Source organism: Herpailurus yagouaroundi, unplaced genomic scaffold (assembly GCF_014898765.1).
Source record: "Herpailurus yagouaroundi ecotype Mexico unplaced genomic scaffold, PumYag 186, whole genome shotgun sequence".
Lineage (NCBI taxonomy): Eukaryota > Metazoa > Chordata > Mammalia > Carnivora > Felidae > Herpailurus > Herpailurus yagouaroundi.
Window position 1 is genome coordinate 7424288 of NW_024412417.1, and position 26854 is coordinate 7451141.

Consider the following 26854-nt stretch of genomic DNA (forward strand, 5'->3'; position numbering starts at 1 on the left):
AGTATTTTCGATGATGTTGCCATGGCACTTGATAAAGAAACAGGAAGTTTTTATATCAAAACGTGGAGATTACTGATATATGAAACAAAAAAATTGGTCCCGTGAAGTGAGACTCTTTTTCACATTAGAAAAAAAATACCACTGCTCTTTTATCATACATGTACACACACACTTAAACTTATGTTCTCTTCTCCAATGTAAATAAATAAATTCTCTTCTCCAATGTAAATAAATAAATTATCTCATCAACTGGATGGTTTGAAACTCTTGTTATCATTTTAAAAGAAATTACTGAAATTATTTCAAATTAATCCCCATATGAATATTTTACTATAAAATAAAACAACTAAATACAGAAAATAAAGCTATTTATTATTTATAGGCAGGATTTATTATTTACTTGTTATTCTAGGCAGGATAAGGATCTGAGAGTATAATACAGCTCAAGGAAAGTAGCTACCTAGCTTGACAAAAAATAGGTAATTGCTAAAGTAGAAAATGAGAAATATTGAAAACAAATAGGCAAAACATCTTGAAAGTTTTATAGACTTTGCATTTTAAAATTATAACTTAGCAGAAACTATACTTTTCTTATGCATTGTTACTAAAATAGTTGCATTTTGGCTTAAATTATTTATCCATCAGTATACAAACATAATATTCTTTCTACATTTTAGATTACAGATTGTACAACTGCCAACAACAATGTGAGCTCATATATATATTTCTGACATTGGGGAATTATGTTATGGAATGCCAAACATGAGCAATGTATCTAGGATATAGAATAGGTATGAAACAATAAAAAAGAAAAAAATTTTCAAATTAATGATTTAGTAAATTTGCACATTTGAATATAAAGAAAACGTCATCATTATGACCAATGGTTTCTCAATCAAATCCCCTTGTTTCTCATATAATTACACACAGATAAAATTTTAGGGAGTAAAAACTTTTTATTCAAAAATAAAGTAAGTAAGGTCTGTATACATTGTCAATACAAAAATGTAAGCATCTGCCACTATGAGTTCCGTTGCAATGCTAGACCTACTAGAGTAAGTTTTACAGGTAAGCAAATGTGTCACGGCTAGGAAAAGGATTTTAATGGCTGATCCTTCTTACTTGAATCAGGTGACTGGAATGGATTCAGCTTAAGACTAAGCAATCACAACTTTGCTTCAATTACTCTCTTTCAGCATACCTTGTGTCATACATTTGAATGATATCTTAGACACATGCAACAAAGAGCTTATGGTAGATTGGAAAGCCCCCAAAATTTCTTGATGGTGCTGGGAACTGATAGTTTTTAGGTAACTGACTTCGTGAATGGGCTGCTATTGTAGGGTTTCTCAAGTCTCAGTGATGTAAAGGAGAAGCCTAACAGATCACCTGTTGGTTCAATTATGCTTTATTTCTCTTTCATGCACTCCTGTAGTAAATAATATATTAACCTGATCCTACCAAAAAATCAACAGGCTGCCTGAGAAAATATCTTACTTGATGTTCACTTGATGGAATTTTAGGCACTGAAGGCTAGAAAGTACTGGGAAAAAATCTAACAATGATCTATCTGTATTAGGATTTTTCCTTGTGATTTTAGGTGCATCAAAAAAAAATTTTTTTTATATATAAATGGATTATTTGTTAAAATAGCAAACTAAGTAACTTTTGATATCTAAATCAACAAAAGAAGAAATAAGTTAAAACTAGTAATACATATTTATCATTATTATGCATATCACTGTGAGTTGTTGAGGTAAGGTCAGATATAGGCAGTGTTTTCATTTACAGCATACCAGTACTCCTAAAAATCCTTCAGTGAGCCACTGATCACATGGTTTCTGCCATGTATAAATTATGATTTTTGGCAACAATAGATTTGACCAGAGGAGATGATGTATACACCCCTCAGTGACCTCTCTACACTGGCTGGCTTTATCCCCTTTAAATATTATACGTGAGGAATATTTAGCTAAATGTATTAGCAGTGACTAATACTGCAGTTGCTAATGAATGGCTATATGTTTGTATAAAACGTCATAATTAAACTTCCATTTAACAGGAGATAGGTTAGCAAAGAATTTGGATGAACTGCTATCTTATTTACTAAGTAAAATGCCCATATATCGAAAAGAAATAATTCCAAAATTATTGGACACATTATCTTCTCAAGTCCATTTGGTCTTTGAAAATCTGTGCTGTATAGCCATTAAATGAAATTTCCTGTCTTTTTCCACAGGGCGTGATACTGCTATGTACCTTTACCTAAATATGATGATGATTAGTGGAGATTGCTCTCACGGATACATTTGTTTAAACACAAAAAGTTTGCATTCTTAATGTTTACCACAAACCCAACGGAGCTGATGTTCGCTCTGAAGGTCAGTCAGTTCTTCAATAGTTCTCCAGCTGCACTGGCAGGCATATGCCCGTGTTCCTTTCTTCTTTACCAACTTGGTTCTTAATTTGTGGAATTCTGGCATGTTGTTCCTATTAATAAAAAATGAAGATTTTAGCATAGTGGCTTTGTCTTATCAGAGATGACATGATATGAGCAGAGAGTAGGAGGGATGGTGGTTCATCTCCTACCTCAAATACTCACCTATACCATATTTTTAAAAGCCTGCAATATGGTCAGTGGAAGGCACATAAGAGGCATAAAGACAATAGGCTTCTGATGGGTTAGCTATAGCAATTTCTCATTAATAGAGAAAAAGTGCCTGTTTTTTCTATTTGTTGAACTAATACTGTATCTTTCGTTTATCAGCAAGATATACTATTAGCAACAGAATAAATGTCTATGCTGCATTAATGTTTATTCATTTTTGAGAGAGACAGAGAGACAGAGCATGAGCTGGGGGAGGAGCAGAGAGAGAGAGGGAGACACAGAACCTGAAGCAGGCTCCAGGCTCTGAGCTGTCAGCAGAGCCTGACATGGGGCTCGAACTCACGAATTGTGAGATCATGACCTGAGCCAAAGTCGCATGCTTAACTGACTGAGCCATCCAGGAGCCCCTGTCAGTAATGTTAAAACAATTAAATCAATGGGCAGAACCATTATAAAAAATGATAACTATCTGACTTGATGCTACTATAAAAAAAAAGAAGTTAATTTAAGTTTAATTAACTGAAAATCAATTATGGTTTTCATGATAATCAATGTATCAAATTTATGTAACAGAAAAAAAGGAAAAATTCAAAATGAAGTGATGAAAAAGTACAAAGCAAAATTATGAAACACAGTATAAATATTAAAAAAAGAGACAAAAAGTGCTATTACTTTTGAGGTCACTGCAATGGAAGGCAGGCTACAAAGTGCCCTCTGGTGGCCAGTGGGCACCATATTCAGTACTGTATTGTACTAAACCCAGGCATAATTTAGGTTTGAACCTAACAAAATCTCAGAGATTTTCCTGGCCAACTTTGTTTTCAGGAAACTGACACTTTGACTAGGTAAGTGTTACAGCAAACTAGGGGAAGAAATGAATAATCTAAGTTTTATCAGAAAGGAAAAAACTCCACAAAACTGTGTTTAATGAAAACTAAGTGGTTAAATGAAGAAAACAAAGTTCTTTATTCAAGCTGTAATATATTGTGACAAATTTAACATTTGATACTTGACTGAATCCTTTTTTTTTTTTTAATTTTTTTTTTTTCAACGTTTATTTATTTTGGGGACAGAGAGACAGAGCATGAACGGGGGAGGGGCAGAGAGAGAGGGAGACACAGAATCGGAAGCAGGCTCCAGGCTCTGAGCCATCAGCCCAGAGCCCGATGCGGGGCTCGAACTCACGGACCGCGAGATCGTGACCTGGCTGAAGTCGGAGGCTTAACCGACTGCGCCACCCAGGCGCCCCTTGACTGAATCCTTAATTGGAGATTTTATGAGCAGGAATCATGAGTAGCCAGGAAACTAATTAATGTATTCAGAATTTTTTTAAGGAAGCACATATCTTAAAAGCTTAGAGGGGTCCCTGTTGGGGGGGGCTCAGTCAGTTAAGCATTCAACTTTGGCTCAGGTCATGATCTTATGGTTTGCGAGTTTGAGCCCTACGTTGGGCTCTCTGCTGTCAGCACAGAGCCTGCTTTGGATCCTCTGTCTCCTTCTTTCTCTGCTCCTCCTCCACGTGTTCTCTCTCTCTCTCTCTCTTTCTCAAAATAAACAAATAAAAAAAAGCTTAGAAATATAATTTTCTGTAAAGAAAATGATTTAGTAGAAAAACAAAAGCATTTTATTTAGCTATTATGGCAGGATGATCAAGTAGAGCTTATACTTCTCTTTGAAAATTCCAGAACTTGTCAAAGCTAGAATACACTATTTCTCTCATCTACAAAATAAGGACAATAAAACAAACCAAGGTACAGACTGACACCACTATAAATGGTTCCCTGTGTTGTCAGGCAATTAACGGCATCCTGCAAACGTTTTAACTTGCCTTCTTTGGTGACCACCTACTTGTGCTTTTCTTCAGCTGTGATTCCCTACCCTCCTCAAATGTTTCATCTTCCCTCCAGTCCTTTACTTTCTGTAGATCACATCCTCATTCAGACAGCTAGGCCATCAAATGTGAAAAATCTTCCATTTCCTAGCTTTCCCCCTGAATACATCACTATTTTACCTCCCTCTACTCAGTCACAGAGGGCTCATCCCAGCATTGATACTACATGCATTCTTTTATTCTACACTAGTTTTATAAAAGTTTATGGTTTATACTGGTGACATATGGGGGTTACTGACCACTCATTACATTAACCGGAAATTAGTATAGAGCAGAGGATTGAGAAAAGTCAGAAATGGCAAAACGGATCTGAAATCACAAGCTAAGTTTTCCAACTCTAGAATTAACAAGTGGGCTAACCTGATCTGGGATTTGGGGACTTCACTAGGCTTTATTTGGGTTGGGAAATGTGAAACCTCTCAAACTGTAATTTTTCCATGTACTTGTATATTTGAAGTTTTGTGAAGCGGATTCAAAGTTTTCATAAGATTTTGAAAGCGGTTTGATGTGAGACAGTTTAAAAATAATTCAAGTAGAGAAGATTCCTATGGATTTACATGAGAATGGCTGTCAAAAGAGGTGCAGAAGAAACTCTCACCTTTTTCCTTCTCTTCACTACTGGAGACAGCTGCAATATATTCTGATTACTTGTATCAGAAAATACAATTCTTATTCAGGCCCAGGTTTGGGCGGGGGAGAGGGGGTGCAAAATGCATGCCTTATGCGCTTTTATTAGTTTTTAGCTCTTAATTTTTATTTGAAAATATGAAGTACAATTCAGATATATTTTTATAACTTACATCATCTTAAAAATTTTAGGTATGGTGTAAGTATTCAAGAATTTACACACTGTGGGGCACCTGGGTGGCTCAGTCGGTTAAGGGTTTGACTTGATTTCAGCTCAGGTCATGATTTCACGGTTCATGAGTTTGAGCCCTGTATCGGGCTCTGCACTGACAGCGAGGAGCCTGCTTGGGATTCTCTCTCTCTGCCCTTCTGCCACTCACACCAGTGCACTCTCTCTCTCTGAAAAGAGTCTGCCACTCGCACCAGTGCACCCTCTCTCTCAAAAGTAAATAAACATTAAAAAAAAAAAAATGTGCAAACTGCAAAATATGAGTAAGACACTATCCTGAGCACAAGGAGGAAGGCAGACGTATACCAACTAAGATTTTCAATCTTCTATTCCAGTGAGTGCTATGATAGGTACAAAGTGCTGTGGAGACACAGGAAAAAACGAAATTACTTCCAAGTTGACAGGAGTGGTGAGGGAATCATGGAAGACACGCAATGAACTGTACCCTGAGGGGCAGTTCAGGTTTAAGTAGATAAATGGTGGGATGGTGGGAAGGTGTCCCAGGACGGGAAGAGCTCGCACTGTCCGAAGAAATGGCAGTACTGAGTATTCTGACGCAGCAAAAATCTTGTGAAGGTGAGAAGTAAACTGGGGAAGGACAAGGTGGATGACAGACAGATGGGGGCTGGCTTGTGAAGGGTCTTGCTCTGTACTAAGGAACCTGGACATGCTTCCATAAGCAGAAGACTTTTGGGCAAGAGAATGGCACCCTCAGAGTTATGCTTTAATTCTCAGCAAGGAAAGGGTGGTCAGAAAGAAGAGAAGGTAGGCAGAAAAATCAGTGAGGAGGCTCTTTCTACACTCCTGCCAGAAGTAACAAATCATCACATAGCCTGGCAGCAGATGGAGAGATGAAATGGTCAAGAGGTGGAGGCTACATGATCTTGCCAAGTCCACCAAGAGACGTTAGAGCAAAATAAGAAATAAAAAGGTATACTGGTACGTTTTTTCACAGAGGGAAGTTCTCTGGAAACATACCTGAAAAACAGATAATCGCATGATTTGTCCCACATAAAGTCGTCGTAGCTTACTACCCAGAAATCACATGCTACACAACGCAGATGGTCACAAGCTCTGTTCAGAGAAAAAGAACAGTACATTAAAGATTACTGGTAAAATTAAATAGGGAATTCTGGTGATTTATTAATAGGATACACCACATATTAGAGATGACTGAGTAAACAACAGAAAAGTAAAGATTAATGTGATTACATCTTATTTTTTAACTAAAGGACTGATTATTTTTCAGGTAAAAATTTTCAGGTTAAATTTCTGCACAAACTTGCAGGTTTGATTTCTGTACAAACCTACATATTTTACTAAGATCTTACATACTGATACAGACACACACATGCATACTGTACAGATATAAGTCAGACAAAAGGGATGTGCAGATCTTTTAGTTCAGTGGTTTTCAAATTGTGTTTGAGGGAGATCTTCACTTAGGATAACTTCTTTAAGTTGCTTCCCTTCCTATTGAAAATTCCAGGGGCGCCCCTATCACAGAATTTGCCACATTATATGGAAATGAATCTATCACCCCATAAGCTACTTAAATGCTGGGACAGTATCTTACTTGCTTCAGTTGCCCCACTATTTGGCATTAATGTATTCATTCAGTCACTTAAAAGATATTTACCCAAAGAATACTATGTGCTGGTAACACTCTGTCTTCATGGAGCTTAGATTCTAATGAGAGAAGAAATAAACAATACTCATAATAACTAAATAATATAGTATGTTAGAAGGTGAAAAGTGCTTCCAGTTTTTGAAATGATAAGTAGAGTAAATAAAATTGGGAGTATCGGGAGGGAGTGGATTGCAATTTTAAGTAGTCTGCACAGGCCTCACTGAGAAGTACATCTGAGCAGGTTCTTTAAAGGGAGTGAGAGGTGGTTAAGAAAACGGGTTAAGAGAAGGTTATATTTAAGAAGCCAGGAAAAAAAGCGTATTTTTATGTTGATGGTAAAGATGCAGAGAAAAGAGAAACACTGATGATACAGGAGAAAGAGGGTAGAATGACTGGAATGACACTTAACAGGTACTAGGTACTTACTGAAAATGTGAGGAATTGAAATGTCACATGTTTCTCAAAACTCATACTACACAGTAAGTTTAGGAGTAAAATGACAATATGTGGAAATACTTATGAACTGCTGCTGCAAACAATTTGATTTGTATAGTGACTGTGATTTACTTTAAAAAAGAAGACATTTCCTCCACTGTTTGAAGTATTTAAAAACTAGAATCAATGTACGGGGTGCCTGTGTGGCTCAGTTGGTTAAGCGCCATACTTCAGCTCAGGGCATGATCTCACGCCTTTGTGGGTTCGAGCCCCGAGTCGGGCTCTGTGCTGACAGCTTGGAGCCTGGAGCCTGCTTTGGATTCTGTGTCTCCCTCTCTCTCTGCCCCTCCCCTGCTCATTCATTTTCTCTCTCTCTCTCTCTTAAAAATAAATAAACATTAAAAAAAATTAAACAAACTAGAATCAATGTAGATACACATTTGATCATCTAAAAATTAAAAGGAAATAAAAAGAGGCTTTAAGATACCAAAAACAAAGTGAAAAGACCAGTGGTGATAGAGTGGAAGAAAATATTTTCAACACATTGCTGAATACTTAACGCTATAAAAGAGTGCTTACAAGTGACAACAACAACAACAAAAAACCCTTAAAAATATATTCAATCTCTCTAATACAGGCATCATAGTATAGACGTGGAGATAGACTGCCTAGCTTCAAATGTGATTCTACTATTTACTAGCTGTAGTCAAAAAACTTCATTGTGACTGTTTCCCATCTATAAAATGGGGGTAATAAGAATACTTCTATACCTCCTAGAATTATTATTGGGACCTAATGAGTTAATACCGGTAAAGTGCTAGTAACAGTGCCTGGCATAGTGTTTGTTAAATAGTTAAAAAATAACATAATTAAAATTTAAAGCAACACAAATAAATGTTTTAATCTAGCACTTTCAGACATTCCTGGTGGGTATGTATATTGCTATAACCTTTTGGGAAAAATCTTAGCACTATTTTAAAATCAAAATTACCGCTAGCTGTTGCACTAGCAATCCCATTTTTGGGCACCTATTACATATAAACAAAAACATCAGTATATAAGCATTTATCAGGAATCTGTACTGAACTGCAGCACTGCTGAAGTGGCAAAAACAGGATAGCACCTGGATACTTATTAAAAAGGGAAAAGACTGAACAACATGAAATATATTTATACTATGGAATATTAGGTAGCTGGATGATAAAGAGAATTAGATTTATCTATTGACCTAGAGGGATGTCTAAAGTAAGGTGCACAGTTAACATATATGGCATGATCCTATTTTTGTAAAAACAACTGAAAAAATTTCCTATATAGGTGTTTGCAGGTTTGGAAGAACCTGGAGAAAAGTGTGGAAGGTTATATACTATGTAACTAACACTGGCTGCCTCAGGGGTAGTGGGAATGGAGGGGAGAGAAGATTATTACCTTTCTCTTCATACATTTTTAAATTTCGTTTTTATTTTTTAAAATAAGCATTCAAGACATCTGCAATTAAAAAATAATAAAAAAAACCCCCATCATTATATATATTTTTCACTTCTCTCTAAAATTCAGATGTGGTAACTTCAAAATTGCGAATATTTTTTGTGCTGACAATTTCTTTGAAAATAAATGCTTTTATTTTAAAAATGATTACTCATAAAAAAAATAAACCCTCAAAATCTATACAAGTTTCATAAACAATTCTGTATTTTCTTTCAAACTGTTAACAATTTATAGGGTTGTATTTGTACATATGGAAATTTAACACAATTACATTCGTATGTATTTGAACTTGGAGTTTGAACGTACAAGTCAGGAAATGCAAAATGATGATTCCCAAAGCTGCCGTAACTTGCCTTCTTATGCATATGTAGTTTATTACATGATTGCACAGAGTGTTAACTTTAATGCCTTAATACATATGTGCAATTTGGCTAAATTATTGCTGTTGCGGGAACTATAATTTAGAATCTCCTGACATTTTGTATGTGTAAAATCTCAACCATAATGTTAAATATAGCTTTTTAATTTAATTTAAAATTTAGTAGTTTATTCAAATCTACTCACACTACCACATTTTCCTACAAACACTGCCCTGTGAGAAAAATAAAACTAACTTGCAGCTAAGAAATCATTCTGCTGCTACGATTCACTCTATTAGATCATAATTAGTAGCAGCCTATGAAATAATCCAGTCTTACAAGTAGTTTAAAAAATAGGAGAGTAAAATTCGATCTGGCTTGAAAATAACACTTTGGTTTTATCTATACTTTACTAATGCCACCATGCTTCCTGCTACTACTCTTTCTCCTTTCCACCAACTGGGTAAAAGACTCAAATCTTTACACTCTAAATTCATTCAGCATTACTCCCAAACCAGAGCTTCAGCTAGAAATCAGACAAATAAAACACATGGAAAATTAGACCCAATTTCCTTTATGCCCTTGGCATGTAAATAAGTGCTTATTTTTAGGGCTTAAATACATTTCTCTCTCATAACTATGTACATATTAGAGCACCTCTAAAAAAAAAAAAAAAGGCATGATTCTAATGAAAGATAAATTGTCAGGATTCTTCCTCCAAAATGTGGAGGCAACGCAAATACCAAGTTGTCACCATCAGCTTTGTCCTTTTGTCCAGCTAGTAAGTATAATATTTACAATTTTAAAGATGTTCATGATGGGAATACCCAAAATACAGTCCAATATAGTCTTCTGCTTAGACTCTGGTTCTCAGTTAAATCCTGTCAGATATGCACAGTGGACTAGGAAGCCTTGATGTTTGGCAGTTGGAAAATGACAGTAGCAGCAATAGAAAAAACATCTAAGATTCATCCCTTTTGCATATATTACATGGTCTGCTGCAAACTGGTATACTAGAAAGCATCATAGGCCAAGAACACGTTACATGTTTGAGTCCTCGATTTGTAATAATTTTTGTGACCTTGGCAAGGCACATTACTTGGGGTGTCATTCTTGACAATGTTCTCTCCTAATTCCCATAGCCATTTAAACACTGAGTTCTGTCAGTTCTAGATTCTAAATAGCATAGACATGACACCTTTTCCCTACAGCTACTGTCACTACTCAGGTTACAGCTATCATCACTGTCTCTTTCCTGGGGCACCATAACTACTACCTGCTGACTGGTCTCCCTGTGTCCTCACCAGTCTTGTCCCTCCAACTTCTTATCTATGTTCCATTCAGCAGCCAAAATGACTTCATCAATACAAATATGATTGTCACTCCATCTGCTAAAAACAAAATCCAGTCCCCCCTTCCCCAAACAAACAAAACAACTAATGGCTTCCACTGCATATATCAATACATTTTCTAAAATCCTCCAGAGGGCTACAGGACCCCAAACAAAAATGTCCCTCAACTACCTTGCCAGCTCCATCAAGAGCCATTCTCTCCCCCACTCACTATGCTCCAGCTCACCTGGCTGTCCTGTGCTACTCCAAAACTCCTTCCCAGCTCAGGGATCATCTAACACCATGTGCCCTCTGGCTCTAATGGTCCTCTCTTTGCTAATTCATTTTTCATGCTGTAGTCTGGTTAAATGTTATTTGCTTAGGGAAGCATTCTCTAACCCTTCCTATTAACTGGGTGCTAATTATCTACGCTTATAGTACCCTGCACTTTCCCTTCAAATTATGTATTATATGGAAATTAAATACTTATTTGTGGAATTACCTATTTAAAGTCTCTCTCCTTATCTAGACTGATAACTCACTGAGGGCAGAGAAGTGTGCATTTATTTATCACTGACAACCTAGGACCTAGTAAACAGGTGGCTAATATGTGTTCAATGAATTTGACACCAGTGTCTCAATTTCCTTATTTATAAAATGGGGTTAAAAAATCTTGCTCTATTTGCATCCTGGTTTTTTTCCTGTGGAGTTGAACCAATAAGCATATTTAAAACAGTGCTCTGGACAGCATAAAGTACTTCACACATAAAATGTTTTACATGCATATGAACAGGTCTATCCTTACATTCCTGTGGGTATAGATCTGTGTTATGAAGAGGATGGTCTATGAGGGTATCTTTGTAATGGTAAGGAAGAAAAGATCCACGAATATAAACATTTATCTATGCATATATATGCTAACAGTATGTGTTTTTTCCTTTTGTAGCTGTGCAGAAAGTAGGAAGGGGTTTGATGGATACTGGCATGCTCATGGGTCAATATTATCTAATAGGATCCCCCAGGTATAAAAATAGGCTGTTCTTTTGTCTACTTAAATTCCATCTGGAGCAAGACTCTTCTGTGCTAGAACCAAAGTACATGTAAAAAACACCATATAAAAGAAAATCTTCATGAAATATTTACTTTTTGGAAGTGAACCAGAATGTATTATCTTAGAGACCATTTGTAAAATCAGAAGACACCTGTAATTAAACACTGATACATATTTCCTGAGATAAAATGGAAAAGTAGTAGGAGAATATAGGACTAGCAGCACTGCCATTTGAGAAAGACCCACAAATAATTGCAAACTATTACTCAAAGTATCTTAGCTATGTTTTGCACCATCGGCATACTCTAATGTACCATTGCATTTAATCCTCACGATATCTCCATGGAGTATGTTCAGTTTTTACACGTGAGGAAAATGAAGTTTTAGAAGATAGATCCCTTCTCTCAAGGCTTCCCATCTCGCAAGTGGCACAGTGAAGGATCTGAACTCAGGCATTCTGCCATCAGGGCCCTCTCTCTTCATGCTCTGCAGGGGTCATCATTTGCTTCTTTACCAGTTCCTCTCCTGGATAGGGTTGTATGTATGTATGTATGTATGTATGTATGTATGTATGTATTTATTATTTTTGGCATCTAGTATTTAGCATAAGGGCTGGGACATGATGGGCATTTTAAGAATATCATATAAAGAAAAGAAAAAAGCAGCTCAAATAGAATGAGAAAAAAATTTGTAGATAAACAAAGACAGCAAGGACATACATTAGAAAGGATAGTCATTCTAGAAAAAGGAATAAATGTGAAAAACATTCAGAGACAGAAAAATGTAAGTGGAAAGTAGAGGATAACAAATGTTCTGGTGGAAGTGAAGTATCCTAACCCGGCTTTCACTGGAGGTGAAGCCAGGAAGAACACGATCTGGCAAAGCAAATAATGACTCTAGAGTTAATGTGAGATGAATGGTAGCTTTCATTTTCCCTCTGAACAAGGGAGATGTGCTCAAAAGAATATGTTAGGGATATTATCCTTCATGTTATATATGGGCGAAGCTAGAGAAGAAGGAGTGGGTGGTAACGGGGAAACTACTGCAGTTCCTAGGTGATCTGAGAGAAGCTGGGGTTGGAGGGGGTGTGGTCTGGAAACACGGAGACAAGTCCCAGTGGCTCCACATGGGTAAGTAAGGACTGCCAGCAAGCAGACTGTACTCTTCTGTGAGGGCCAGCTTGTGTTTCTAATTCTTTGAATAGATGGCCCTCAACGCACAATGATTCAAGTGCTATTAATTGTTATTTACAGCCCTTACAGCAGACAGCACCCTGGGGGACTTCTAGTAGCCCATCTGAGCCATTCTGCTGCCTGTTGTTTCCAATACAGGGTTCCCCACACTCCCAACCTCCCTTCAGTCCCATGGCCTTTCTTTCTAGGCTTCCTAGGATCTAGGCCAGCACCACTACAAACCCTCCTACAATGACGTTTTAGATCCCACTTCTATTATTCAATATAACCATTATTCCTCCTAAAATGTGGTCAACATGCAATTATATATCTCATTCTTTTCTTTCTTAAAAAATTAACAGAAAGTAGAAAAGTGTTTTAGAAATGACTAGACAAAATATAATAATCTAGACAAACAGGCCTCTGCAAAAACAGAATCAACAGTCTCAGGACAACAGAAAGATATGCTTAAACCAATTTGTTTCCCTACATTATGACAATGATAATGGACTATTCTAGCAGTAATGGGGTGGGTGGTATCAGGACCATAAGACTGTCCTGAAAGAAGTAATGAATGAGACAGTGGGTGTAAGGGGTGGGGAAGAGACAAAGAAAGGAGGGTTTCTGCTTTTTAAGCATGTAAAATCAAGTGACTATGTTTGAGAACTTTCTGGGTACTGAAGACCCAGCTTTCTTATGCTGTTTGGCCAAGACAGTGGGTAACACATCATGTAGCTGCACGGCCACATTTGCCGGTCTCATCCACTGGCTTCTACTGCCCAGAAGGCAAAAATGGCAAGGCAGAAGCTCTCTCTTGGTGTCCTGTGGAAAGCAGACTTGGATGGGAATGAACCAGGCACTTCACGTGGGGCTTAGAAATGGGCATCAACACAATGAACAGCACACACCCAACATCACAGCTTTCAACAGCTATCGCCCAGAATAACAAACATTTCAGTACAGTGTTCTTAACCTGGCTAATAAAATACACCTCTCATTACAAAACAGATGGATGCCAAGATGATAAGAGCTACATTTTAAGGACAGGGTATCAACTGGGAAAAACCTAGTTAAGAAAGATAATCTATTTCTGACCTCCTACCTCTGTGAAGTATTTGTTCCAATTCCACATGGAGCAGTGCTTCCACCAAGGTACACTGGGCTGCAGCTAGACGTGTTCAATAGATGGGAGAAAAAATTACAATAAAAAAACATGAGAAGTGAGTTTGGCCTCACTGACTCTATATACTTGTAATCAAACAGTATATTTTCCTGATCAGGCTAACTTTCAAAGAAGAGGTATTTATTCCAGGATCATTGTGTTATTGGATATAACCTGTACATTCTGGAACACTCAAAGAGTTAAAATGAGTCACAGAAAAATGTGTTTGCCAAATAATATAAGGGACAAAGTAAACACTGAAGAATATAACAGAACATTAATTTTGAGGAACTGTTCACACTTATTTTTTTTTCATGTGGCAGAAAATTATTTACAATGCAATAATCTTCCATTCAAGTTCTTTTACACTGTGGGGGTCACAGACCGTAAGAACACCGAAGATATTGCTATTGGTCTTTCTCTTGAAAACCAACCAGTGCTTTGTTGTTCAATGTCACTGTTGTTTAAATGGTTACAAAATCTACTAGACTATGCTCATAGTGTTTGCTCACTAGTGTGTATAATTCACTAAAGCAATCTCAACTTACCTTTTACCAAGGCCTTGAATGGGAGCTCTGACAGATGTGTTACCTGAAGATTTAGATTTTAATTTCTGTTAAAAAAACAAAACAATAAAGGCCAAGGGTAACTTGAAGAATTCTAACATAAAATCTAATATTCTTTATTTTATAACAAGAATATTTTTTAAATGACTTAAATACAAATTTTGTATAATTTTAAAGTTACTGAAATAAAAACAATGATCAAAACCTTTTAAAGGCAAAAGGGAAGTAGACCTCCCTAAGGAATTTGTAAATTACTCAGCTTTTAGTCTAGGAAACTGATATACTGCCATTATTAGCATGCTAAGATTTAGAGTCACTTTATAACTCTTCAGTTAATACTAAGTTCAATGATTTAATATGAAGGACCTGCTATTTAAAACTTCATCCTGGAAAAATTCAATTGAGGAGGAAAAAAAACCTCAGACTCATTTTTAAAGGCTGTAAATGGTACTCACCTGAACTGAAAATAAACTAACCAAACTCCTGGGTAACTTCAGAAATATTAATTTTGATCAAATGGAATGGTACCAACCAATAGACATTCAAGGAAATTGTAGAACTACCTAGTTACAACCATACAGTAGTTCCTATATGGTTACATAACATCATCATTATTAGCAAGCATTTATTAAGTGTTAACTGGTATATGGTACCAAACAACATAAACCAACCACATGCCAGGACCACCGCCAAGGAAAGGAAGTAAGATGGAGAAAATGCAATTTAAACTATGCAGAGACATGCCTTTATTTTACCTAGTAGGTGAGGAAATTTAACGGAGGCAGAAGTACTTTGTTTCACTATTTCTTTTTTATTTGATGTTAAACAGAACTGGAAAAATTTTTGATGCATGCCTAAAGATAAAAACGTGGATGAGTCTTTTTTTTTTTTTATTGGGGGAACATGTTTCATGTACCATCCAGGCTTGCACGCACAGTATTTGTTGTTCTTGGGCTTTCTTGTGTGGGTCTGAGAACAGTTCAGAAATTCAACAGGAATTAGCAATGGGGGAGGAAGCAGTGCTCTCTTCTCTGGAAGATGAGCTGCTAAGATAAGAATAAGGTGGCACAGATACCTCTTCAAAGACACCTCTCTTCCTCACCCAATCCATGTTTTACATAGATCTGCTCTCCTCCAGAAGTTTATTTAGATTGTTTTTTCCCCTCACGATCTGGAGAACTGAATACAATAACTAAAAAAAGGGAGTATCAGAAAAAATGCAAAGAAGTTCACCTACCCACAATTGTAGAAATTATTATTTCAATTTAGTGTATTTTAAAGCCAAAGCAGAGAAGTATTTCCGTCTCCTTCTGAACTGTCTTGAACTAAAGAGATAGTACCTCACATACAGATACATGCCCTATGGTACTTCGTAACAAATTGTTCAGATCCTTGAGTAACAAGAACATCATGCAGTTTTATCCTACTATTGCTTAAATTAGCATTGCTATTTGGCATTTATGATGCATTCTTGTTTGCAGAGTACTCATCATTCTTACTCTGGTAAGGTCATCAGCCTATTAATTTACCATCTGCTAATGAACAGAAAATGTTAAATTTAGAGAAATAAAGATCTTAAGCTCTATACTAGTCATTTGATTTTTAGTCTGGCTACCAAAAATAAAAGTGGCTCTTATCTCTATCCTTACCACCACCACTGCCTAGTAATTTTCCCCCTTAAAAAAAAGCCTCTTTGAAGGGCGCTTGGGTGGCTCAGTTGGTTGAGCGTCTGACTTTGACTTTGGCCTGGGTCATGATCTCACGGTGTGTGAGTTGGAGCTCTGCACTGACAGCTCAGCGCCTGGAGCTGCTTCAGATTCTGTCTCCCTTCCTCTTCCTTCCTCAGCTTGTGCTCTCTCAAAAATAAATAAACATTAAAAAAGCCCTCTATGATAATATATTTTTCTTTCTTTTTTTTATGTTTATTTTTTGAGAGCAAGCAAGCGAGCGTGAGCACACAAGCAAGGGAATGGCAGAGAGAGGGACAGAAGATCTGAAGTGGACTCTGTGACTGATAGCAGACAGCCTGATGTGGGGCTCCAACTTATGAACCATGAGATCATGACCTGAGCTGAAATCAGGAGTCAGATGCTTAACTGAGCCACCCAAGCGCCCCTGGTATTATATTCATCTCCTAAATTTTTTTTCCCTTCGTGGTCCCCGTAATTTAGACTTCCATCTGGCCTCCTTCTCTTAAATTTCACAAATGTATTTTCACCAAACCAGTAAAAATTAATGTATACAGACTCTCATCCACTGCTGGCCACAATAGAAATGGTATAGTCACTTTAGAAAACGTTTTGGCAATGGGTAGAAAAGTTGAAGATAAGCACACCTTATGACCTAGCAATTCCTCCTCTAGGTTTGTACACCCTAGAGAAACTCTCGTACGTGGATAAAAGAAGCCATGCAAAGAAAATTTGAAGAAGCAATGTTCCTAAATGCAACAACTGGTCACAATCTAAAGGTCTATTACCAGGGAAGTGGGTAAACATACTGTGGCAGAATTACATAATGGACTATTGTACATCAGTTAAAATGGCTTAGGATTATATAAGTATGTAATTAAAATATAAAAGTATAGATGGAAAGGATAGGTTACCTGTGGGAAGGAAGGCAGTAGAGTAGGATTTGGAGTTCTTAAACTATAATTTTTATTTCTTTAAAAATAAATCCAGAGAAGCAAATATGACAAAACATTAAGATATGTTCACTATGGGTGGTAAATATATAGCTGGCTGTTATTTTATAAGCTTTTTATAAAGTTGATAGATACAAAAGCACTTAAACATTAAAATACAAACAATGTACTCATTGGTTCATGGGATAACAGCAATGTCATTGCATCTGAAACATTAAGCATATTTCTATAATTAAAGCTGTTTTCAATCTTTTATTTATTTTTATTTTGTTTTTAGAGAGACAGAGCACGGGTAGGGGAGAGGGGCAGGGAGACAGGGGTAGAGGGAGAGAGACAGACAATCTTAAGCGGGCTCCACATGGGGCTCAATCCCACAACCTCGGATCATGACCTGAGCAGAAATCAAGGATCTGATGCCCAGGTACCCGTTTTCAGTCTTTTAGAAAAGCGTTCTTAGAGTATACAAATAAATGTAAGAAACCTATTTCATCTGTGAGCTGACTTCTGCTCTAACAGCTTTTCTAGTTTCATTCTTGCTGAGAAATGAACAGCAAAACACATACTGAGAGTTTTTAATATTTTATTTTTTCTATAACTCTGAGTAGAATAATTCCTTTAAAATAATTGTATTTCTCAGAATTCAAAGGACTACAGATATTTGTGCATTCTATACATTTACAGACTGTTCTAAACATGTCTTGAAATAATGAAAGAATTACTGCACATTTATAATACTTGACTTACAAAAGGTTTTTTGTCAAAGTTGGGCTCTTCAAATATTTCACTAATAAGACTGTCAAGATCATCTTCTTTTGCAAATGTTTCTGTTGATCTGAAAACAAAACAGCTGAAGCTTAAGTGCAGATAAAGTCAGTCAGTATCAGAAGAATTTTGTCTAATTGGTTTATTATTAGAGTTGATAACAGGAGGATAAATGTGATGTTAATTATTTTCCTTCTATAGACATAGTTGAAGACTGTTGACACAAAGATGCAGTTTATCAGGTACAAATTCATATATGTACTTTACTATTTCACACTTAAAATAAAACATTAAAGCTATATTCAAGAGAAAGCTGGGCATTACCTTTCTAAATTACATCAACCACTTATTTAAAGAACACAAGATACGTACAATTATAAGTAGAACCTGAGAATTATAAACAAAGATAATTTTAATTAGTCTTTCTAATTGTTTCCCTAAGAGTTCCATTGTAAGTCAATAACCGTATCTCTTAACTACAGGAGCTGAATGTTATATAATCAAATGATCTATCTATCTATCTATCTATCTATCTATCTATCTATCTATCTATCTAACAAGAGCATTCACTTGACAGAATATCTCAACTACCTTTCTACTTTGTGCAGGGAAAGCCATCACAGGACTATTGATATGAACTGTTACTGCACAAAACTCTTTAATAGCTAACTAACATTTACTGAATACTTACTATATAGATGAAGAAGCAGGGACTGAGAGATTCAGAAACTCACCCAAGATCATACAACTAGTGGAAAGAGAGGTTGGGAATTCAATCTAGGGCAGTCCGCACACCTAATGCTAAACAAGAGGAACTCTTTTTAGAGTTTGTTATAGATGCTTTATATCAACTTCATAACTTAATTAGACCATTAAAGTATATATTTTAGAAGATAAGTTTAGTCAGACTGATTTCAGAAATGTATCTACTCTGAAAATTCTTTTATTTATTTATTTATTTATTTATTTATTTATTTATTTATTTATTTTAGAGAGAGAATCTTCAGCAGGTTTCACACTCAGCACAGAGCCTGATGTGGGGCTCAATCACATGACCTGTGATTGAGCTGAAATCAGGAGTTGGATGCTCAACCAACTGAGCTACCCAAGTGCTCCTGAAAATTCTTAACTTCAGGATTATAATCCTTCTTTGTTATTGCCTGGAGTAATTAACCCAATGTAAGAAAATCCAGACACTGAATGTCTGATTCCATCTATCTCCAGGCTTTGCCTCTTCAGTTGTTCCCTCTATAACTTTTACCCTTAAATTCTTCCACTCTATACTGGCTCATTCCCTTGACTTACAAGTATATACAGGACTCCAAAAATTCTCTTGAGCTGCCACCCTCTCACTCGCTCCTGAAGTCTATATCCATTATTTCTACTCTCTCACAAATATATGGGATGGTGATCTGGGTGAGGGTTTCTCAAACATAGAACTTCTGACATTTGGGACCACATCATTCTTTGGTGTGTGTGTGTGTGTGTGTGTGTGTTTGTGTGTGGTGGTGGTGGTGGTGGTAGAAGCAGGGCTGTTGTGCACTGCAGGATGTTTTACAGCATCCCTAACTTCTACTCAATAGATGCCAGTAGCATACCCCTCCCCAGTTGTGACAAATATGCCAAGACATTGCCAAATGCCCTTGAGTGGTAAAATCATCACTGGTTGAGAGCTACTGACCTAGTTTAAACTTTTTAACCTCTCTGAACCTCAGATATTTTACCTGTAAAAATGAGATCTAGATAACTATTTAAGACTTTTTCCAGGTTTAATATACTATCTCTGGCCTCTACATCCCTCAACTGTAGTGAAACTTTTCTCTCAAATGTCAACACTGCCTACATCACTGAATTTAATAGCTGCTTTCAGTTCCACCCCCCTTTAATCTTTCGAAAATGCCCAAGGCTGTGAGGCACCAATTCCTTCAATTTCTTTTATAACAGCAGATTGCTAAGTTGTTCTCCTGAAATTCTCTCCTCCTTTAGTTTTTAGGATATTGACAATTTCAAGAATCAGATGCACTCAAACTTTATGAACCCAATAGAACTATTAGGGATCCACACTTACATAAGATTCTGGTCTGTTATACCATTTCATGATGCATACAATTGCCTATGCTTTATTATAGAAATGAAAAAAAGAAGAAAAGAATGCCATTATTTCAGTGAGAACTCATACAAATTTTAATGGACCCTATAATACTTTTTTTTGGTCTTTTGATGCTATAATAATCTTTTTTTTAGTTCATTTACTTATTTTTTTAGTAATCTCTACATCCAACATGGGGCTCGAATTCATGACCCCAAGATCAAGAGTTGCATGCTTTTCCAACTGAGCCACGAGGCATTCCTATAATACAATAATCTTAATCAAAGGTTAATAAACACTTATTGGTCCCCCCCAACTTGGCTTCTTATATTCTAATCTTGATTAAAGATACAGTTTTTGTCAAAAGTAAAAGGCATACTCTAAAATATATATACATATATATTTAAATATATAGTATATATATATATATAGTATATATATATATATATACTATATATATATACACACACACACACACACACACATATAAACAGTTGAGACCCAAATTAAATGTAAACGGTATATATAAAAGCTTAAATCTAGATCTACAATATCCTGGTAGACCTGGAAATATGACCTTGGGCAAGTAACTTTTACTTAGTTTGGTCAGTGAAATGGGGATAATAATATTATTTACCTCACAGGGTTGTGGATATTAAATGATATGAGACATACAAAGCACTTAGCATATAGAAATGACTCAATAAATGTTGGCTATTATTATAGCTATCATCTAGGAGGTTATGATATTATCTGTAAATATTCCCATCTGTATCATCCTGAACCACTTTAGTCCTATTGCAGTTCAACCGAGTTTTTTTTTTTTTTTTAAACTAACCAGTCCTTCTCTTTATCATTTTGAATACTTCAACAAATTGTATAGGTTTTGACCTCTTACATAAGCAGTTGTTCCTGGTATCCAGATGTAGCATGGTCATTTATTATTTGTGGAGCTATCATTTTAAGAGACAATTTCAGTATTTTAACTCTTATAAGGGGAAGAGATACTGGCTACATTGCTATACAATTGACAGGTAGTCTGTTAACAAATTCATAAAAAAATAGGTTCCTAATTTTTTTTAAACATTTAAAAAAAATTTTTATTTATTTTTGAGAGAGTGAGAGACAGAGTGAGAGCAGGAGAGGAACAGAGAGAGAGGGAGACACAGAATCTGAAGCAGGCTCCAGGCTCTGAGCGGTCAGCACAGAGCCTGACATGGGGCTCAAACTCACGGACTGTGAGATCATGACCTGAGCTGAAGTCGGACGCTCAACGACTGAGCCACCCAGGTGCCCCAGTTCCTAATTTTTAGTATCAGTTTTGGCTCATGATAAAATTTTAATGTTTGACCTCATATACCAGGTAGGGACTGTATTGGTTTTAGGTTTAGGGCCTTTGCTGCTGTTTTTTGCATAATTTACCTTTACAAGTACATGGCCAAATGAAAAGTTTTAACACACAAATAACAGCAGTACTTGTTTGCTACAGCTTTTATAAAAGTATTACTTAAAAATCTGATGTAGTAAGATGGGATGGGATGCTAGAAACATTATGGGTGGATTTTAGTAGTGCAAGAACAGGCCATGGAGAGGCATAAAGGACCCGTTTTTAAAGAGGATCCACCTCAGCAGCCCTTTCTATTTTGAGCAGCATGCTCCAAGACATCCTATCCATCCGCATGCTAGCTCTCCTAAGATGAAGGCTTTGGAAAGCTCTTTGATAAATTCTCTCCATCCCCCCAAGGAATGAATAAAAAGAACCAAAGAAATTGTAAAATAACATTGCTGTGGAATGTGGACGGTGGGATGTACTGGGAATGAATACATAAGACCTCCAGCATACAAGGCAAAAATATATAAATTAATGAGTGATATTTGCATAACTGTTCAAATAAGTATTAGCTCCTTCAAAGTAGTCATTTTAGTTGGCTCTACATTTGTTTTTTTAGAATACTGCCCAGTACTTAACTAATTTTTAGAATTTGTTTCTGAACTTTAGAATCTTTTCAATGTTTTTTATCTTCTGAGGGTCAATTTTTATAAACAAATGTCACTAGAGGTTAGGTCGGGTAATTTGGGTACCAATGTTGGGTAAATACTTCTGGGAAATCATGCACCTGTACATCAAGGCCAAACAAAACCAAACTACAGACTCAGTCATAAATTGACAAGAATGACTTTCTTGAGTTGTTCCAAAGCTGCCTCTGTGTAATTACACAAACATTTCCAACATAGTCACTACAGAGATTCCCAGGTCATCACTCTGAAGGGCAATATTCATTCTGACACAAAAATTTTGACTTTTTTGGGATTGAGGAAAAAGAAGTCTTATTATCTCATGATTATACAGAATCAAAAAGATGGACAAATTTGAAAGGTAGTTTTTAGGATCAAAACCCAGAATACTTAAGAAATCTCCTGAAATTTCAATTTGGATGCCTGAGATTCCCTGAGACCCTTACCTGGGGGCCACAGGGAGAAGATAGGTGGCTGTACTAACATTGTATTCACAATAATTAACTATTTATCCAAAATTTAATATTACTCACTTCTCTGAGTTAAAAAAAAATTAGCTAATGATGACACAGTATAGAACGGAATCGTTTTCTCGAACAACCGGCCCAAGGATTATTCTGCCTGGGGAATTGGGTCAGAGGCGATAGGCTGAGGTTCTTTGTGCGAACGAATCTTACAGTGGGATGAGGACTCACGCTAAGGCAAAGACCCTGGTCAGAGTGGCCCTCTAGGGCGGGTCTCAGGAGAGGACCCCAAAGCTGCACCTCGCACTCCCCCGCCCCATTTGAGCCCCCGGGACCTGTCTAGGTGAAAGAGACTGGCTGAGGGCTCTCACGGGCGGATCGCTGGTCCTTGCTAAGAAATGCCCAAATCCTCCCGGACAGGGAGTTGACGTGTATGCTGCACTAGGAGTGGGAGCTCAGGATCTCGGCCCGACTAGGGAGAGGAGCTGGAGATCGTGGGCAGCGGGCGGCTTTAGGGCGTGTAGCAGGCTTTACCCAGGACAGCTCACCCCTCCCGCCTGTTAACCTGAGATTCTCTTTCGCTTCGGCTTGGTTCCGGTCGTTGCTGAGGATGCCGCCGACGCAGCCTCTGGGCCGCTCGACCATGCCCAGTCTGAGTGGGTCTGGTCTGCAAAACTTGGATTCGACCTCATCCAAGAGCTCGTCCAGGTCCTTCGCCATCTTGAATCGTTACGTCTTTCTCCCGTTCCCGTCGCGACACCGCCGGGTGGTTTCCAGGGGCAACGCGAGGATATTACAGATCGCGCTCTCGCTCGCGGCCACTCCCGCGCATGCGCTTGTCGTCCCGAGGCAGCCCAGGCGTCCGAGAGGTCCGGACGCTGACGTGCTCGCGGAAAAGGGCGCAGGGGGTCCGCGAGTCCTGGCGGAGCTGGCCAGCCTGCGGGGCCGGAGGTCGGAGCTGTCCCTTTTTGCGCGACCTCGCGACGCTTTGCTTTTCTTCGCTCCATATTGGCGTGCTTTGTTCCGTCTCCCCCTCCTGGGCTCAGGTTGTAACCACAATCACGCGACACCCTAGCTCCCTCACGCGCTCATTTTACGGTCCCATTGGGGTTCCCATTGTATTCCAACCGTTCAAAATTCCTTAAATAATCTGCGGGAAACACTGGGAAGAACTCTCCGAAACGAAAACAAGTATCGGCAGCAAAAGTTCACCTTCCCGTAGTCGGCAGGATTCGAACCTGCGCGGGGAGACCCCAATGGATTTCTAGTCCATCGCCTTAACCACTCGGCCACGACTACTGCTGCTGTTAATTTTGGCAGTGAGATCTATGTAGACTCTTCACACGAGTGTGTACAGTGTAACAGGTATGTTTGGATCAGGGAGAAAAACCATTCAAAGCTGTTCTGTCAGATAAAAGCGTATTTGAATGTTATGGTTCTAATTTATCTTTTTGAGGGATTCTTAGAGGATATCCCGTCCAACTCTTTTCTATCAGAAAAAACTGAGTTCTAGTCTGACTTCTTAAGTTAGAGTCAGAAAACAGGAGGGAGCTAGGAAAGCCTGGTACTAACGTACACCTGCTTTCTCAGTAATGGAGCCGTTTCCGGGACGGAATCTGGAACCTAGGGGCTCTGGCCAGCTCTAGGCTTCCTTGCCTGGCTCCCAGTTCCTTCCTTACACTTCTCTCTTGTACGGATAGCTCCCAGGAATTTCTTTTCATGCACCAGACACTAAAATGCTATTATTACTCAGCGATTTAAATTCACTACGCAGGATCAGACTGTCCCATCGTGCCCTAAACTTGAAGAGTGTAATGCGTGATACAAATGTAAGGTGTTGTCATTTAATGGTATCCCTGTAAATACTACCCACAGTGTAACCCTTGGAATCCCTGAAAATAGTTTGATCCAGGTGATTTAGTAGCTTCATTTATTTGGTTTGTTGTTTGTTTAAAATGTCTTTAATGTCCCTGAAGAACAAAATGCAGTGGTGTGCTGGAGCCAATGGTACCTGCTCACTAGAGCCCACCTTTATATTTTTATGAATTTTGGGAGCCAATTGTTAAATGCAACCATTAATTAGAACTAAATTATATAAACTTACAATTAAAATAACGACACTAAAAACAACAGTAATGCTCAAAATTCACCATAGTCTAGTTATTTCCCCACATTTTATTGTAATTTATGCTGTTGAGATTAGTTATGTCTTTGTGTCTGAAATATACAGAGGTTGTTATGGTGAATTTCATGCAGGGATATCACTTTGGGTAGTTTGAAATCAGCCTTCATGGGTGTAATAACACCAGGGAAATTGCAAATGCTATAAAACATGGCTTTTTCTCCATAAGAGCTGATTGTCAAGCATCTACCAGCAACTACTAATGTTACTATCAGACCAACTGAATATTCCCAGCAAGGCAACACTCCTCTTATCTGTAGGGCTGCCCTGCTTATTCTCCCTGCAGCTTTGTTTTAGCCATAAGAATCCTGACATACTGTCTGATTTCCTACTCAGTTCTTTAAAGTTCCCCTCCCTTGCCCCCCCCTCCAAGTTGCCTTACTGGGTGATTGTACTCGGAAATGGCCTCCAGCAGAAAGACAGGAGTAAGCCATTTGATACTGAAGTTGCCCTTGCAACGTGGGTTCCAGGGGGAGTAATGCACAGTCGCCATCCAGTTTAACAGGCTTAAATTAATGATTTGATTTTTCTCTAGAAATGATGACATCTGAGGTGGTATGGCCAATAGTTGAAAGATCTATTAGCATGTAGAAGATTTGCATGAAGGACCGTGAAAAGTTAAAAGTGGAAATGCTTGTAGTTGTGTGTTTTGTTTGTTATGAATATTAGAAAAAATTGGACCTTGTTTCCATCTTCTTCCACTCACATCCTCATTTAAAAAAATTTTTTTTTCAACGTTTATTTATTTTTGGGACAGAGAGAGACAGAGCATGAACGGGGGAGGGGCAGAGAGAGAGGGAGACACAGAATCGGAAACAGGCTCCAGGCTCTGAGCCATCAGCCCAGAGGCCGATGCGGGGCTCGAACTCGCGGACCGCGACATCGTGACCTGGCTGAAGTCGGACGCTTAACCGACTGCGCCACCCAGGCGCCCCAACACATCCTCATTTTAATAAAATACCACGTATGGATAGATCATCCAGAGGTTGGTGCTTTCAGAATTTTGCTTACAGCTCATTCAACTCTCCATTGGGTCTCTTGACTTTAGTCATGTTGTCTTTCTGGTTTGCCTTAGAGAAAAGTTCAGTGTTTACAAGGAGAAATGTTACATGTCACATATGTGTGTGGCTATGTGATAAACTGTAAATCATAGAGACTAGACTATTAAAAATCTTGGGGCGCCTGGGTGGCTTGGTTGGTTAAGCGTCCGACTTCAGCTCAGGTCATGATCTCACGGTCCGTGAGTTTGAGCCCTGAGTCGGGCTCTGTGCTGACAGCTCAGAGCCTGGAGACTGTTTCAGATTCTGTGTCTCCCTCTCTTTCTCTGCCCCTTCCCTGTTCATTCTCTGTCTCTCTCTGTCTCAGAAATAAATGTTAAAAAAAATTAAAAAAAAAATAAAAATCTCTAGGTGTCAGGAGTGATACCAGGTGTGCTTCAGTGGACTGTAAACAATGGAAGTGGATGTACATGATGAATGTATACGTAATTTTAGAAGATTCTACATTCATGCAAATCATATTAGATTAAAAAAAACTTGGGGCGCCTGGGTGGCGCAGTCGGTTAAGCGTCCGACTTCAGCCAGGTCATGATCTCGCGGTCCGGGAGTTCGAGCCCCGCATCGGGCTCTGGGCTGATGGCTCAGAGCCTGGAGCCTGTTTCCGATTCTGTGTCTCCCTCTCTCTCTGCTCCTCCCCCGTTCATGCTCTGTCTCTCTCTGTCCCAAAAATAAATAAACGTTGAAAAAAAAAATTAAAAAAAAAAAAACTATTATATATATATTTTTGGTATTTTCTTTTTGTTTTCCAAAGTGAGGAATCTTATTTATTATTTCTATAGTTGTTAATATGTGTAGACAGTTATGTAAATCCTTGTCCCCTAAGTCTTTCCCAGTTTTGGAAAGCGTAGTGTCAGATGTGTCGTAAGGGAGAATAGCCAAGTGTCTTCAGATGATACAATTATTAAACATGGTAAAAGGAGCATGCTGTGTATTATTACATTACTTAGTATTCCAAGGAAGTATTTTAGGAAAAAAGTGTCCAAAATAAGAAAATAAAGCCCTGTTGGCTTTTCCAAGTAACTGAAGAAAGCTCTGAGCCTGCCTTCTTGCTAGCACTGTTCTAAATGAGTTAGGGGTGGTGATACAGCTGGTT

General features: G+C 37.9%; 1 protein-coding gene and 1 non-coding gene across 3 annotated transcripts; both read right to left on the minus strand.

The window, feature by feature from the left end:
• Positions 1-351: 351 nt before the first annotated feature.
• CFAP418 (cilia and flagella associated protein 418) lies at positions 352-23290 on the minus strand. Of its 2 annotated transcripts, XM_040494033.1 has the most exons (6): positions 23087-23272; positions 17935-18022; positions 14532-14596; positions 13924-13989; positions 6334-6429; positions 352-2490 (listed from the first exon to the last, which is right to left on the minus strand). In XM_040494033.1, the coding sequence occupies exons 1-6, from the start codon at positions 23239-23241 to the stop codon at positions 2337-2339; spliced, it is 624 nt and encodes a 207-aa protein (XP_040349967.1). In that variant the 5' UTR covers positions 23242-23272; the 3' UTR covers positions 352-2336. The 2 variants fall into 2 exon arrangements, with proteins under 2 accessions (XP_040349967.1, XP_040349968.1); XM_040494034.1 differs by lacking the exon at positions 6334-6429 and having other exon boundaries at positions 23087-23290.
• Positions 23291-23738: 448 nt separating this feature from the next.
• TRNAS-AGA (transfer RNA serine (anticodon AGA)) lies at positions 23739-23820 on the minus strand. Its single transcript has one exon. It is a non-coding gene; the product is annotated as a tRNA-Ser (tRNA).
• Between the last annotated feature and the right edge of the window lie 3034 nt (positions 23821-26854).

Bases quoted from the DNA above. Each gene is read 5' to 3' on its own strand.
- CFAP418 (XM_040494033.1), bottom strand. From the start codon at position 23,241: ATGGCGAAGGACCTGGACGAGCTCTTGGATGAGGTCGAATCCAAGTTT. The intron at 13,990-14,531 runs GTAAGTTGAGAT...GAACACGTCTAG, and splicing joins ATTCAAGGCCTTGGTAAAAG to CTGCAGCCCAGTGTACCTTG. The intron at 2,491-6,333 runs GTATGTTTCCAG...TTTTATTAATAG, and splicing joins TGCGATTATCTGTTTTTCAG to GAACAACATGCCAGAATTCC.